This window comes from Podarcis gaigeae, assembly GCF_964106915.1.
Source record: "Podarcis gaigeae genome assembly, chromosome: 1".
Lineage (NCBI taxonomy): Eukaryota > Metazoa > Chordata > Lepidosauria > Squamata > Lacertidae > Podarcis > Podarcis gaigeae.
In genome coordinates this window covers 48,350,930-48,367,876 of record NC_139678.1, presented here as the reverse complement: position 1 = coordinate 48,367,876, position 16,947 = coordinate 48,350,930, and the positions used below count along the sequence as shown (strand labels likewise).

The window sequence follows — 16,947 nt, the reverse complement described above, 5'->3', positions numbered from 1 at the left end:
GCTCAGTTTAGGCAATCTTTGCAAAACATTACTACTTCCCCAGAATTCCACTCATCATTCTCTTTATACCTTTATCATTCTCTTTATAAACTTTATACCTTTCTGTTCAGCATCTCATTTTCTGTTATAGATCTAGAATGATTCAATTCATTTGAGTTTCCTCCTCCATCTTCCCGTTGATGCCCCAGTTTTTTCCCTTTTAAATGCTTTCAATCCTGCTTCTCTTAGTGACATCTTCTGTGTTCTTTCTTCCAATGTTTCTCTTCCTCTACCCTCTTTTATCTTCTAACAGGCCACCATTTCTCCTTTTTTGCTGCTCATCGTCAGACTCTCACTTTCCCACAGCTTTCAAACACACCACTGTTTCTTTCATCCTCAGAAAGCACCACTTGGTCCCTCCTTCCTTTTGTCTCCCAAGTTACTTGAATGTGTGGTCTGCACCCGCTGTAATACATTTCTCTCCTCCAATTGCTCCCTTGACCCCTTTTGGTCTGGTTTCCGTCCGTTTAATTCTACCAAAACAGTTCTTGCTAAATCTCCAATGACCTCCTGGCTGCTAAATCGAAGAGCCTCTTTTCTGTTCTTGTTCTGTTTGAACTCTCACCAGCTTTTGACACACTTGATCTTTCTGCTTTTTCTTTTGCAAACTCTCTGCTCTTTAGAATCTAAAATCTAGATTTTAATGATTCCCCCCCCCCCAGCTAGTTTGATCCTTCATGCCTGGCTTCCAGCTATGCTTCCCCCCACCCCATTGTACATGATAACAGAATAAAATGGGTACATTGATCTGGCTGCAAGTAAGATCAGCATATTAATACACACTGCATTTTTTCAGTCGTGCTAAGGCATGAGGTACTATTCTTATCAGCCATGCTTCTGACAAAATAATTTGGAAACTATGGCTCTTTTTTCTTGTAGCATGTCTGGTTTACAAGAGTTCCAGTCTCTGTCAACATTAGGCTGTAGGTAGTCTAGTCAAAACTCTGTTGCTAGGAACTAAGGGCCAAAGTGTTTTTCAAAAAAATCAATTAGTAGCCCCATGCTACTGCTTTGAAGTTCTGGGAAGTGGTGCTCTGGTAGAGAGAGTTTAAGCTACGCCTTTTCCTTTTCCCCATCTTATTAACTCTCAAATCTCCTATTATTTCCTGAGTTGGTTAGGTGGGTGGGTGGGTGGGTGGGTGGGTGGGTGGATGAGACAGGTACAACATAATTCCATGTTTTGTTGTTTGGGGAGGCTAGATTGTAGTTCAACCCTTTTAAGAACATTTAAGATTTAGTCTGCTGGATCAGATCAATGCCCCATCTAGTCCAGTATCCTGTTCCCACAGTGGCAAGCCAGATGCCTGTGGGAGACCTACAAGCAGGACCCAAGCACAAGAGAACTTGTATAACAACATAATGATAACAGGCGGTTTTATTTTCAATTACTTTCCCAATTATTCCTGGCATGATTGTTTATATTTTCTCAACTGCCATACACAGGGTTGACATATTCCCATCCACTATGACATTCCTGCTCAGTCACCACCAATTCACATTCTATGAGTGTATAGTTGAATTTAAGATTTTTTTGACCTGGCATAACATCACTTCTTGTTGACATTGAATTGGAGTTGGCATTTCACTATTTATTCACTCAGTTTGAAGAGGTCCTTTTGGAGCTCTTAACAATCTCTTTTTGGTTTAATAACCTGTATCATCAGCTAATTTGGCCATCTCATTGATCACCCCTTAGTCTAGATTGTTTGTGGACAAATTAAAAAGCACAGGTCTTGATACTTACTCAGGGACTCCATTTTTTACATCTCTTCATTCAGTGCTTCCTGCAATTTAACCAATTTCTGATCTACAAGAGAATGTCTCCTCTTATTCCATGTCTTCTAAGTTTACTCAGGAGACTTTGGTGAGTTACCTTGTCAAAAGATTTTGAAAAATCTTAGTACACATTCTCAGCTAGATGACATCTATCTACAGTGGTACCTTGGGTTACATACGCTTCAGGTTACAGACTCCGCGAACCCAGAAATAGTACCTCAGGTTAAGAACTTTGCTTCAGGATGAGAACAGAAATCGTGCTCCGGTGGCACGGTAGCAGTGGGAGGCCCCATTAGCTAAAGTGGTGCTTCAGGTTAAAGAACAGTTTCAGGTTAAGCATGGACCTCTGGAACGAATTAAGTACTTAACCTGAGGTACCACTGTATGTAGGGGATGCGGATGGTGCTGTGGGTAAAACCTCAGTGCCTAGGACTTGCCGATCACATGGTCGGCGGTTCGAATCCCCACAGCGGGGTGAGCTCCTGTCTTTTGGTTCCAGCTCCTGCCCACCTAGCAGTCTGCAAGCACCCCTAAGTGCAAGTAGATAAATAGGTACCGCTTTATAGCGGGAAGGTAAACGGCGTTTCCGTGTGCTGCGCTGGTGCTGGCTCGCCAGAGCAGCTTCGTCACACTGGCCACGTGACCCAGAAGTGTCTCCGGACAGCACTGGCCCCCGGCCTCTTAAGTGAGATGGGCGCACAACCCTAGAGTCGGACAGGGGTACCTTTACCTTTACCTTACCACTATATGTGCTTATTGACTTTATCCTGGGCCTGTTGTTGTTCAACATCTTTATAAATGACTTGGATGAAGGAATTGAGGGCATGCTCATCAGATTTGCAGATGACACCAAACTGGGACGGGTAGCTAATACCACAAAGGACAGAATCAGAATTCAAAATGACCTTGAAGACTGGAGAACTGGGCACAAGCTAACAAAATGAATTTCAATAGGGACAAATGTAAGGTTCTGCACTTAGGCAGGGAGAACCAGATGCACAAATATAGGATTGGGGGTCCCTTCAGATCTGTTGTTAGGAACTTCCTATCAGCCCCTGCATGGCTAATGGTCAGGGATAATACAAATTCCAATCCAAAACATCTGATGTTCAACCCCCTGATATATAACACTCTATAACTATTATGTCTGAACCAGGCAGGGATGTCCAAAACCTGGTTTGTAAACCTCCATGAAACTGTACAGGCCCTGCATTAGCCTACAATACATAGTTCAAGGAACCTGCCTAAACTTTGTAACTAAAGAGTATTCAGTTAGGAAGCACCCACTCTGAGCTCAATTAAAACTAAGAGATTTTTTAATATACACTTTCCACAATTAGTGTTGTGAAACCATCATAAGAGCAAAAGGTTCCTAATTAAGGTTAATGTACACATTAAAATACTTGGACTCTCTTCCAAGCTCTCCTGAATTTCTCTTCAGAAATTCACTCTTCACAAAATGTGATTGCTTTTTTCCACCCAAAGCATGTTACTGCCTGAAATCTTATGGAACACCCCCCCCCCCCCATCATGGATGTCTTTGGGGAACAGCTGACAGACCTTTCCTTCCACAAAGTCAGCTGACATTTCAGCTGTCATCAGATTTCCCATCCATATCAGCATTGGAACACTTGAAGAAGCTGTCACATGGAGGTTTGGTTTGGTCTGTTACAGAGGTCAACTACAGTTTACTCTCTGGTTTTGAACAGTAGCTTGGGAATTACTTTCCTAAGCCATTTGAATGTCTAGAAATGGCAGAGAAAGTGTGATTTGATTCTAGGATGTATGAAAGATCGCTTGACTTGCCTAGTTGCCACAGTTTGTGACAGTAGGAATGAAGAGTAGGAGCGGAAACATGACTCACATCTGATTTTATTAATGTTTTAAACCATGAAGAGACTGCTAACTTTTAATTAATTCCTTATATCTACTCGGAATGTAAAGGAGGGAGAAAGAAAGGCAAAAGCAGTGACTTTCTTATAAGTCTAGGATGATTTGGAGGCATTCTAAGAAAAAGCAATTATTGCATAGATGGAAATAGCAAGTCTCTCTGTTTTCATATGAAGGAGGGAACAAACCTCCTTGTTGCATGTAAGTGAAATTGTCAATGCCCTTATGACGGGAGAAACTTACTCAGAAATTAAATTGTGGAAATCTTTATGGGCAAGATGTCAAGTAAAATATAGTTTATAAGATCTCCGTCATATACCTGGGCAAAAGCCAATAGCTAAGGGGATTTTGCCTTATTAATTTTAAAAATGCCAAACTGTTTTCTAGTTGATACATGTTTGGCAGATCTTTTAAAAACAGCATAGATAGAGGCATATGTTGTGTTTTGCAGTATAGCAGAAAAACTAGTGCCTTTGATGAAGACTGCAGTGTTTAGGCTGTTTCTAGTGGGGAGAAGCAGTCCTTGAGGTATTGGGGTCCTGTGCACTTTAAATTGAGCCCAGAAACTAATTGGTAGCCAGTGCAGTTGGGTGAGAATCAGTGCAATATGCTCAGATCTTCTGGACTCAGTAATCTGACCACTAAATTCTGCAGTGGCTATAGTTTTGAACTCTCTTTAAAGGCAGGCCCACATATAATGCATTGCAACAGTCCTAACATAAAATTTACCAGAACATAGATTTTTGAAAGTAGATTATCCCTGTACAGATAGCATTGCATCTGGGCAGCCAGTTGAAGCTGGTAAAGACACTCCAAGTTTGTTGCCTACTTACTGCTTCTCCAAGTCCTTCCTTACAAACACACACACACACACACACACACACACACACACACACACACACACACCAGAAAAGACACATCTGTCAAGTAACTATGTGATCCGTAGTTCTTTTATGCCCCATTTATGTTTCAAGGCATCTTTCATGTGGCCACCTCAGTACACCACATAATGTGAGAAACTAAATAACTTTTCTATAATGTATAGAAACAGCTGTTCATTGGAGCAAAAACAGCATCAAGATTAGGAAAACAGAGACATCCTGGTAACTTTCCTAACTTTTAGAGTTAATGAAGCTCTATTACAAAATATGCAGGGTATTAATCATTATGACTACCCATTAGCCCTAGTATCAGAATCAGTCTGTCTTTTTATACCCTGTGCTGAGAATCCTGACGCAATTGTGCTTATGTTCTGTGTATGGATTTCCCATTGGCATCTGGCTGGCCCCTGGAAGAACAGGATGCTAAACTAGATGGGCCTTTGGTTTGATACAGCAGGGCTCTTAGGTTCTCATTGGACTCTTTCTTTGTGGGGTGTTTCCCACTTGTGCTTCAGTGAAGTTTGGAAATGGAACAACATGAGCTAGTCTCTTTACTAAACAAGTTAATTAGGATTTATTTTAAAATATGACAAGGCCTGGTTGGCTTTGGAAAACCATGAACAGCTAACTGAAGTAATTTATCTAGAAAAGGGCCATATGAGTCAAGCTAATGCCATAAACCTCAAACTAGCGTAACCAGTAAGACAATCTCTTTCATACAAGTTAGATTTTTATATATAATGTATATACATGGCCTCTCTATTTTGTTAAGAACCATCCAAATTTTGTGTGTTTGCTTTGCTATCTGTCTGTATACAGCTTTTAAAGAATTTATTTCCCCAAAGTAATTTACAAGCTACATGTCATGTGCATAATAAATTACTATTTAAAGCCATATAAAGCACCACAAAAATATAACTTGTAGTGAGCATTACGGTGTATCTGTAATTGCAGGTGAAGTTAAAGTTTGCAAATGGCTGCTTTCACTACAGTGGAAAATCTTTTACATTTACACTATGTTTTACAAACTTAAAAAAATTGTGCCATGAAGTTTCATCAGACATAAAGTATTAGGTATTAGCTTTTCTTTAAATATGTGTTCTGCATTCTATTAGACTTTTAAAAATTATGCACATACTGTTTGCGCAGAAAGATCACATCACTCTTTATATACCATTGATCACTGCACTCTGCCTTTAGGAATTAGTCCTTTGTTATTGTGGCATCTACCCTTTAGAATCCTCTCCTCTTGAATACAGCAGTCCCCCATTTACAAGCTTCCAATAGGTGCACGACCATGTATACGTGCATCGGGTCAAACCCAGAAGTGACCCAGAAACGTCATAAAGATGTCACTGACGCGTCACAAAAAGGGTGGAGTGGGGCGCTTGCAGTCTTTTTCAATTATACACAATTTCACCAGCACGTGTGGTGCATTGGATTGTAACTCCCACATAAATGAGGAGCTGCCTGTATTAGACAGGCGCTATCTCTGTTCTCTCTCCCCCTGCTTGGGCAGGTATTTTGGTGTAAGCTCTCTCTTCTTCTTTGACATAGGGAAGGAGAGTGGGACTTGTGGATTTCTGAACAGTAGCCATCCAAGCTTTCTCAACATATGGGTAGGTGTGTCTAAATAAGAATGTCTTCAGCAATTTTGAAATCCGTGGTTAAAACTAATCCAGTTTTGAATGATTCTATCTGCCATCTTAATTTGAAAGTGGCGTCCATTTCCATCCTGTCATAGATGAAAATCTTGATGTCAGGAATCATTATGCAAAATTTGGTTAGAATCAAGATGGTAGTCGGCTGACTTGAATCAAAATGGTGTTCAGTTGCATTGGAACGTAGGCGAAAGCTTGCTTCTTGGTCTTAGGAACCATCATACAAAGCTTGGTTAATGTATCTTAAGAGGTGCCCAAATGCATAGCAAACAGACAAACATCAATTCAAAACATATAATTGGTAAGAATTAATCAGATGTGATGTTTCATGGTTTTACAGTGCATTTCTGCAAAGCTTGTATGCGGGGTGTGTGTGTGTTATGACACCCACCCAATTCTTTAGGTGTATACATATGTGCTACATTTAGAGGTGGATTCCTGCCATAAAATGTACCTACACGTTGTTTCATATGACACAGTTACTATTGTACAACCTTACGGTATGGCCCACATCTTAACCATTTGAGGGCCACAAATTGTCCACAGTTTAAAGTCTTCCAGCAATCATCACTAGACTAGGAGCACAGAGCTATAGAATGCAGCAGTCCAATAGCATTGTGAACTGTTTGGTTTTCTAACATAAGCACACCTGTCAGAGCTGCCTCTAGGTCCCAGCTCACAGAGGACCAACGCTAGGCTGTCGTAATGTACAAAAGTCTTTATTGAAGTTCAGTTTCCATTTCAAAGCCACAGCGTGCAGCCCTACGTCTTAAACCCTAGATCGGCGAAGTCCCGTCTGAGTCTCCTCCCCTCTGACACCAGTTTAAGATCCTAGCCCTGCTCCACCTTTTCCGCTGCTCTCTCCTCCTCTGGGTCCTCCTGCCCGTTGGGGCATTGCCCTTTCTGGACTCTTCCGACGCTGAGTCGCTCAGCTCCTCCCCCTCCCTCCGGCGGGCTTTAGGACCCGGTTCCCAATCCTCATTCTTTGCTGTCCCGCGCTCCTGTACATTTGAACTTGCCTCTCGCGCCAACCCAGTGACCTTTCTCCTAACCGTTACACTACTTCTGTCACTACTTCCCTCTTCCGTGATACTGGCCGGATCTGACCTCCCCTCCGTTGTCCGACTCTCCGATGGAGGCGTGGTCAGCCCTGCCTCGTCTTCTCTCCCTGGTGGGGAATGCACTGGCCCCGATACTTGGGACTCTTCCCCCCCACTCTGCTCTGGTGGGGAAGCTGGTCCTGATTTCCAACTACTGCTCTGGGAGTCCCTGCTGCCCCCTTGCTCCTGGGGCGTTCCCCTTGGGAACCCCCTACCCCTGGCCACTGGCGCCCCCTTCTGTGAATCTTCCGATTCGCTGGAGAGGCTCATGGAATCCCTCGGGCCACTGTCCTCTTCTCCTACGCTCCCCTCGGATTCTTCCCCTTCGCTCTCCATTTCCTCTCTTCCCTTTGCCTCTGCTCCTGAGCCCCTGACAACACCTATTCAGGAGACTGTGCAAAATAGCTTCCTCCCACCTCAAGCTGTCTGTAGTGAAAAAACAACACCCTGTGTAATTTACCAATAAAACATTTGCATCTTCTAAATGAAGAGTATCTTGACCAACCAAGTACAGTGCAGATTTGCTCTATACAGACTGTCCATTCTACTTTAGATAGTTCACATTTTTGGATGAAGAATCTCCATTCAGAAATCTGTGCTTTTATTCACAACTTTCTCGAGGATAGGAAAAGCATGTTGAAACTAACCCCTAAGCCCTGGGAGTCTGGCAGGATGTGGAAGAGGCAAGGCAATCTGATCCGCCCTGGCCTTTGGGGATGTCTTGCGCATGTCTCTGCAAACAGGTTTGTACAGGCTGCATATGCATGGGCTGTTTGGATATGAAGCAGTCCCTCAAGGCACGTAGACCTTTTTTTGGTGGAGTAGAACAACACGGGGGGCAGGAGGGTAGGTTTTGAAGGTTACATTTGTGTTGGCTGCGTTCCTTGCTCATAGAGGAGGAAAGGCAATACCCTGAGGCTATTTCTGGGTGGTGGTAGTTTCAATTTGAAGACATGTAGCTGCTTGGGAGCAGCACATTTTTGTGTGTTGTTTTGTGTTTTCCCTGCTTGTTGTAGAACTCTTATTAATTTCTTGTGATTATTTTTAAGCCTTTGGCACAGACTTGCATCCAGTCTCTGCACTTCCCAGAAAACGCTTAAAAGTGAATTGTATAATGTGGTATTTTCCCTCTCTAATGCAGAACTAAATGCAGAGGCCAGTTTGCACTGGTGTTTAATCCCCCCCCCCCAGCCCTTTCCTTGTCTTTGTCTTCTGGTGTGCCTTCTTCAGTTGCCCTTGTTAGGGAAGTTGTTTCAGAAGCTGCCTTCTGTCAGTTCTGAGCCATAGGGAACCAGGGATACAGGGAATGCAAGACTTAGTAGGGTTGAGACCAGGTATGCAACATGAAGGACAAAATCTGTTACAGACAAGAGTATGAATTAAACTTCTTAGGGATATGCTCAGATAAGTATGCAGGTAGGAAGCAGAAAGAAGGGGTGGACAAATGGATTAGGATGCATGCAAGTTAGAAGACAGGCAAGGAACATGCTAGAAGAGACCTGGAGCAAGACTAAGGAACTACGCAAGCAAGATCTTAGTCAGCTTGAAGCATTTATAGGTAGGTCTGGGAGAACCAATGAACTGCTTGGTGAATGGGCCCATGCTTGTATCTAGAGGACCTTCAGTGTCCTCAAGTAGCTCACATTGTAGGGCATCAGTGTACAGTGGTACCTCTGGTTGCAAACGGGATCCGTACCGGAGGGCCGTTCGCAACATGAAAAGAACGCAACCCGCAGTGGCCGCATCTGTGCATGCATGGATTGTGATTTGCTGCTTCTGCGCATGTGTGTGACATCATTTTGCGCATCTGCACATGTGCGAGCGGTGAAACCCGGAAGTAACGCTTTCTGATACTTCCAAGTTGCCGTGGGACGCAACCTGAAGAAACGTAACATGAAGCAAACGTAACATGAGGTTTGGCTGTACAAACCAGGAGGCTCCTTATCAGAGCCCCAGAAGTTCCCCACACTTTTTATTTGGTGACAAAGTAGCTGCAGAGAAAGAAGAGTTGGTAGGTAGGGAAAATTTGGGCTGAGGTCTTGGGTAGACAGTTGCTTCATCTCTTGGGCCATAGAAGTGGAAAGCCCAACGTTGTCCACAAAAGCTTTGCAACAATTAATTGTGGAACCAATCACACAATTTAGATGGTGTGAGTGGATTGATGTTTCTTTTTTGTAATCTCATGTGGGTAGGCATGATCATTATCCTAACATGCTAGTAGCCATTTTAAAGGAAAAAGAGAGACTGGCAGTCAATAGCTGCCACCATCCCCAAAATATATTGCGTTTGTTTCAAGTGACCCTGGATTATTTTAAAAATTGGGAGGAATGAAGTTGATGTTGTTTTCCTGTCTCACTCCTGTTGAGGTGGGCTGATTCAAGTAGTTAGCTACTTATGTGACTTCATGCCCATGTGCCACAGGCAGTTTTAGCTACTTTACTGAGAACCTACATTTTCAACACTGATACAGTTGAAAGCCAAGTGAGTCATGTGGGCATTACAGCACTTCTCCCATTATAATACAGTAGAACCTCAGCTTACGTCACCCTCGGGTAACGTAAACTTCGGGTTGCGAAAGCGGCAAACCCAGAAGTATTTTTCCGGGCTTCACTGCTCGCGCATGTGCAGAAGCGCTCTATCATGCCATGCACATGCGCAGAACAGGCACCTCCGGTTGCGGAAACCTCGGGATCCAACCGGAGCTCCAGAATGGATCCCATCCGCAACCGGAGGTACCACTGTACTTGAATCATCCCAGCAAGCATACTCCCATGCTTGCAAGACATATAAAAATAAATAGATAGATAGATAGATAGATAGATAGATAATGATAATACCACCTGGCATCTTCTTACACTTAAATGTGGCAGTTCAGCAGTAAAATGAAAGTTTGGGAAGTATGCATTAAAAAACCCCAAACCTATATGTTTGTAATTCTTGCACTCAAGTGTTGAATTTGGCTATGCAGATTTTGTGTCTGGAGCTAGTCTTGGCCTATGCATGCTGCTGGAATTGGAAGTGGGTCCAGTCTACTTCTACTTCCTTATTAAACCATATTGTGGAATTGCCATATTTAGTCAATGTGGGCGCAACTTTTCCACAATTTTATGAACCCTGAGTTTTCAATCAAAGGTGCTAGAGTTTAGTGTTCTAATAAGTGGTCTGCTCAGGATGAGGTTTTGTTATTAGGATGCAGTATTATTTATGTGAATTGTTTATGTGCTATGGAATATAATTGCTTCAGTGCTATTATCCTGTCCAAACTGAGAAAATCTAGTAGCATCTCACAAGAATATGGAAATGTGGACATTATGACTAGTCTGGTGAATTTCAAGGTTTGTGGTTTACCATATGCTGGAAAAGCAATCACATGCTTCCCTGTCAACTACCTGGGGATTAGTGGGTGTAAATATAGATGAATGACAGCTAGAGAAGTAATGGGCTAATTTGAGTGAGACAAAGCCTTTTGAGTTGCATTGTTTTGGAAGTGAATAAAATATTCCCTTTTCCATTTTGGCCAACACTTCTGAGAACACTTCTGAGATTGTCGTGAGGCTCTGAACAGTTCCTCCAGCACCCATCTTCTATAGAAAACTCCCAACTCCAGTGACACTGGCAAGAAGGAGCTCTAATGCTGGCAGTGTTATTTCTGTGATTACACCAATTGGATATGTTCTTTTGTCTGAAAGTCTGATGTTGTAGGGTTGAACTATTACCTTGAAGCTAGCTTTTCTCATTATAAACACCCAGCCATGTGATTGTGTAAAGACCACCAATTCTTTTGAAAGGTGCTAATATCACAGTGATTTACTGTAAGCCTGGATGAGGTAATGGGCAACTGTTCAACCATGTGTGGCAAGCTGTTATTAATGCTCATGGAGCAGATTTTACCTGTAGAGAGCCCAGAGCCAAAGGAAGTTGTTAATCCAATGTCTAGTCTTAAGTTATGTGTTGTCAGTAACCCCTGCCTGTCATTTGCAGCAGGTGCAAGGCTGAACACAGCTGCTCTCCCTGCGCTCAAATACTGGCCATTGCCCCAGCTCAACATATCAAGTGCATCGCTATGATGTCCTTCTCATGATGAGTTGGTAAATGGTTTCCTGGTGTTCTTAGCAATACTGTATGCAGTTGCTTCTTCACCAAAGGACAGACTTTAGGCATTATTATTTCAACCAATTATCAGCATGTCATAAAACTCAGCAGCGCTGCTTGCTAAGTGCGCTGACATTTCTGGGCTGGAGAAACTCATAGCTCAGGGTTTTGAGATGCACAATCCCTTCTGCCAAATAGGAATTAAGTTGCTGCCCTAGAGAAGATTAATAGAAAATAAAATTAAAATAAAAAACAATTCCTCTGCAACATGCTGAGTAACTGTCCTGGCCATATGAAAATGACGGCTGCTTTTACCTCATTATCTCTACTGTGTTGCTGGAGTGCACTAAAAACAGCAAGAAACATGCACTAATGCAGGGGAAAGCCATTTTGGAGTCATCTAAGTGTTTTGTACTAACTCTCCCATCTCAATGGGAAGCCTTTAATTAGTGTTTTCCTAAATGCTGCTACATGTGAAATGGGGAATTTTGCCCTGTTCTCATAATAGCCATTTCATGTGAGGTTTCCCCCTTCCCCTTAATTCCGATGCATTCCAAAGCCTCTGTACCTTTGCTGGTTACTGATTGATGGTTCTGTACTATGTTCCCTTTAATTTTGCAATAAACCAACAAGGAGGTTGAGACCACAAGTTTACAGAAAATGCCTTATTTACTCAACTAGTTTTACAAGGATGACAGAGTAATATTTAGTAGTTTCAGTGTGGTCCTGGGGAGGGCAGAAGATGTATTTGAGAAAATGCATTGCAAAAATAGCTTGCTTATTCCTTTCTGTAGAAGCAGTCATAAATCAGTTTCTGGACACCTTTCTTCTTGAAACGCCAGGGACTACAGATTTACACAAAGTGTGCGTTTAAACTAATGCAGTTGTATATTGGTGTCTTATGTTAGGCACTTTAAATTGTTGATTTTGTAGTGTGCTTTCAAAAAACAAACAAACAAACAAACAAACAAACAAACAAACAAACAAACAACCTACCGAACACAGAAAGCAGGCACTGAACACAGGCACTGAACACAAAAAAACACACAATGGCATTGTGCAATGTTTATAGTGGAGCAAATGTGGGATGACCACATCACTCATGGGTTCTTTTGACATTTGTGAATAATGTAGTCAGTGCAAATATCTGCCAATAAAAACTTTATACCATGCCATAATGTGTAAGTGTGCACAGACATGTACATTAATCTGAAATATGTCCTATTCCTCTTCTTCACATCTGTTTCTGTTGGATGTTGCTTAACATTTCCGTCTTCTTTGGCTCTGCATTAGGATTTTGAATCTGGAACTGGCATACTGCTGTCAATGGACACTGCTTCAATGCTGAATCTGCTGTGGTCCTAATCCCATTAAACCAATGTGAATATGGAATTGGTGAATAGGTGACTCCTCTTACACTGGGGTTACGTTCCAGGCTCCTGACCGCATAAATGAAATTGCTAGAGTGGGGAGCACCCTCTAAACGTGAACTCTGCCACTTTCTCTTCAATCCACACCCAAAATACCCACAACTAGAATTCAAGTTCTGGTGCTGGCAGGAGGCTGGAGGACATGTGAGAAAGTGTCTGCTATTAGGCAGGGAGGCTGAGCAGCATAAACAAAGCCCTGCTGTACCTCCAGTGTCTTTGGGGCTTTCCCCCACCTTCACTGACATTCTCTGACCCGGGGAGGGTCTCCTCGTGAGCCACGAGGACTCTGCGGGAAGTGCACTTTTAAGAGACTGAGGCAGGCGAGAGACCACAGCCCAGCTTACTAGTTGATCAGGTGAAGATCATGGGATTTGTTAAGTCTGGGAGGAGGTTTGTGGCCACTTAGCTTGATTAGGCTCAAGACAGGTGAGGATCACATGCTTCATTAAGGGGAGAGATACAGCTACTCAGCTGGAACAAGCTCAGGTGCATCAAACAAGATTGGCAGGAATAAAAGGGAAGCAAGGTAACAACTCCTTGTTTGCTGAACTTCCACCACTGATGGTCCACGGTTTGGTTGTTTTGGGAACTCCAATGGACTTTGATTTTGCGACTGACTAGGATTCCAACCCTGGATCTTTTTCAGAGACAGGAACCTGGTCTTTTGGGTTGACTTAGAACCTTTCTCGTTGCATTGGACCTGAAGCTGTATTTGAGCATCTGACTCATCTCTAGCATTGCCCTCGGGACTGTGAGCACTATCAGGACTTACCTCAGAGTATGCTGGGATTTGGGACAAGCACACTCACAGGCTAATAATAATAATAATAATAATAATAAGCCTTTATTGTCACTACACCATCTGTGTGCAGTGAAATTAAACGACCCCCTCCCCCACACACTCAGTCTTGTTCGCACTCTGTGTGCTTGTCAGAAGTCAATTGCAGCATTATTTTTTTTCCATTCAGCAGCTCAGGGATAAAAATTGTTCTTTAACCTATTGGTGCAGCTGACTATACTTCTGTATCTCCTGCCTGACGGTAGGAGATTAAAGAGGTGCTGGGCGGGGTGTGAGTTGTCCCTAAGAATTTTCCTCGCTCTCCTGAGGCAGCAGTCTCCTGCTGTCATCTAGCGAACTCAGGGGACAGCCCATGATGTCATGTGCTGTATTCACCACCCTCTGTAGGGACTTTCTGTCCATGGCTGTCAAACCAGCATACCACACTGTAATACAGTATGAAGCCTGTAATATGGTAAGAAGCCTTTTGTGAAGCCTGTAAATGTAGGGCATGAACTGGGCCCTTCTTTCCATGACCTCCAACTTAGTGTGGGTGATGCAAATTACCTCAATTGTGTCAAGCAGGAGCAGCTTCTAAGCATTGCTTCACTATTGCACAAATACATCATGAAGCATACCTCATTTGGAGACCTTCAGGAACCCAGAAAAATCTGTAGTGGATTTTTTTAGGTAAACTTGTAAATTTGTGGTGAAATGCAGTTTGGATTTCAGATATCTGTGGCAACTCTAGACTTAAAGGGTTTACATTAGAGTCTAAACCAGTGATGGCCAAACTTAGCCCTTCAGCTGTTTTGGGACTACAACTCCCATCATCCCTTGCTAAGAGGACCGGTGGTCAGGGATGGTGGGAGTTGTAGTCCCAAAACAGCTGGAGGGCCAAGTTTGGCCATCACTGGTCTAAATAAAAGAAAAGATGTTCTGAGAGTGTAAAAGGCTATATAGTACACTTAATGGAGATCACCATCTTAGCCGATGTTTAATATATTGTTGTGCAAGGAAGGTTTGGTAAAATTAGGACTGGTTCATCCCCCAATACCAATCTACTCTTGCCCTTTTTTCTTTCATTGGTTAGCCTATGGGGCTCTGATGTTTACATATAACATGCCTGTATTATCCCATCAAACTCGTGAATTGCATTATGTTCAATTTAATTGTTGTTGGTGGTACATTATCCAATTAGCCACTTCATCTAGCAGAGGTGGTTCATCTCATGGTAACAAAAATGGGCAATCATTCAGTAGATTCAGTGGTAGCAGTCAGGGTAGCTCTAAGTTCAGCATTGTTGATAAACAAATACACATCCGAAAGTGACCTGTGTGAGGTGCTTCAGAGAGCAGGTTGGCAAACCATTCTGTAAAGCACCACCTATCCTCCAAATGCCGCTCCAGTGATGTTTAATGGGAGGAGAGGGGTGCTTCAGTCTGCCATTTCACCTGGGCTGCCTGTCACTTATACTGCTTGCTTCTCGTCTGCCTGCCTGCTATTCTGTCACTACGCTAGAGTTTCCCTGATCACCTATTGGTAGTCAAGGAAACTGCAGCATGACAACAGCCTTACAAATTTATAATATGTGTGTGTCGCTGTTTGATCTCTTTAAATAAAGCAACATCACAGACACATAACATATCAAACTGTTCTTTATTCCATCTCTGTACACTACCTACCACAGAAGCAAGGGTTGGATCAAGCATGTAGGCTGGTACAGACATGCTAAGAAGGTGGCAACCTGATAGAGGATCAGTCAGACGGGAAGCTATAGGAGGGGCAAGTAAGCCAGGCAGAAATACAGATGTACAACTATGAAGTCATGTTCAGAATAGAGTCTGGTTTTTTTGCCCAGGCAAAGGCTCAGGCATGATCTAGAATTAGTTACACTATACATTTTATAGCCAGGATTGCTCAAGAGGAAACTGGTGGTGAGGTGCTGGAGCATAGCTGTCAACGTTTCCCTTTTTTAAAGGGAAAATCCCTTATTCCGAATAGGATTCCTCGCAAGAAAAGGGAAAAGTTGACAGCTATGTGCTGGAGCCATGTGGGAAATAATACTCTACCTTCTTGCTCTATCTGTAGTTCATAACAGCAGATGGGACCCCAGTGCATAATAGACCAGAAGGCTTCTAACCTGAATCTTGATAGATCCTGACAGAATCACTCTCTTGGAAAGACAACATGGAAATATTTGGTGCTCCAGACTATCGTGGTAGCAGCAATTCTTACACTAAGCCAGACCATTGATTCTCTCCAAGCAGTTCTCTCCAAGCTTTGACAGGAGGCTTTCCCTGCCCTACCTGGAGATACCAGGGGCCTTTGACATTTTGCATACAAAGTAGGTGCTCTAACATTGATCTACAAAGATGGGATAGCTCTGGTGATATTTTGTTTCCATGGTATTTTATTCTTTATTTGTTTTTAGCCCAGACTGACTGGGACTAGCAATGTCATCTTACCTCACTGGCTCTATACAGCATGCACTTGAAATGATGAGGTGGCCCAGTTCAGTTTGTCGCGTTCACTAAATCTGTCCGATTTTTTTGAAGTCATGCATCACCCTATATTATAAGCTTAACAGATATTCCAGGATCCTCATTGTATATACCCATCTGGCTCTTAAACTGCCTTCCTATTTGCTTTTTTGAATTTTATGCACACCCGCACCAACCGGGCCCTAAACACTCATCACTTCCCATCCTGGCTCCTACATACTTGTTTTTTCTGTACCATTACTCCTTTTCAACAAAGGCATCCCTTTCTCGTACCTGGGAGATATGAGGTGTAATGTGAAGCCCATAAGTAATCTGAAAAGATTGCTTGAAAGGATTTGCTTTCTGCAGCAGTCTATTATGATGCTACTATAGTTGATCCAACATTTCTAGGAAGGAATTGAAGTGGTTGAAAATTAGGGTGGGTGTTGAGGGTTGCCTGTCTGCCTATATACATTCCAATTCTTCTCTGAGCTACCACTGTATATTCTTCTTGTAATTCTAATACTTTTTCCTTCTCCATGTCTGTTTGCAGGTTATCTTGACGAATCAGATTACCACGTGGCTGAGCGATGGCCTTGCTGTACAGGCAGACCTGCTGTCTCCAGCTGATGACTTCTCTCTGTCTGAAGGTAAGCAACCCTTTTTATTACAGTTGAAACTTGACCCTGACACAAATCTCCACTACTACTCGTAAGTCTCTTTTTCATATTTAAGGAGCAATACAAATATGGTTATTTGACCTAGTATAAGATGTAGATAGAATTCAAAGTCCCTTTGAAACATCTTTTAGAGTTTC

General features: G+C 42.7%; 1 protein-coding gene across 22 annotated transcripts in view; it reads left to right on the top strand.

The window, feature by feature from the left end:
• Positions 1–16,947, top strand: part of RAD51B (RAD51 paralog B) — a 364,040-nt gene that overhangs the window by 122,660 nt on the left and 224,433 nt on the right. For all 22 annotated transcript variants that reach the window (XR_014566391.1, XR_014566392.1, XR_014566393.1 and 19 more), the window contains one exon: positions 16,684–16,780. Coding sequence is in view for 15 of the 22 variants with exons in the window: in XM_083747482.1 (XP_083603608.1) it covers positions 16,684–16,780 (97 nt within the window). In the remaining 7 variants the exon portion in view is untranslated. The remainder of the gene's footprint in view (positions 1–16,683; positions 16,781–16,947) is intronic.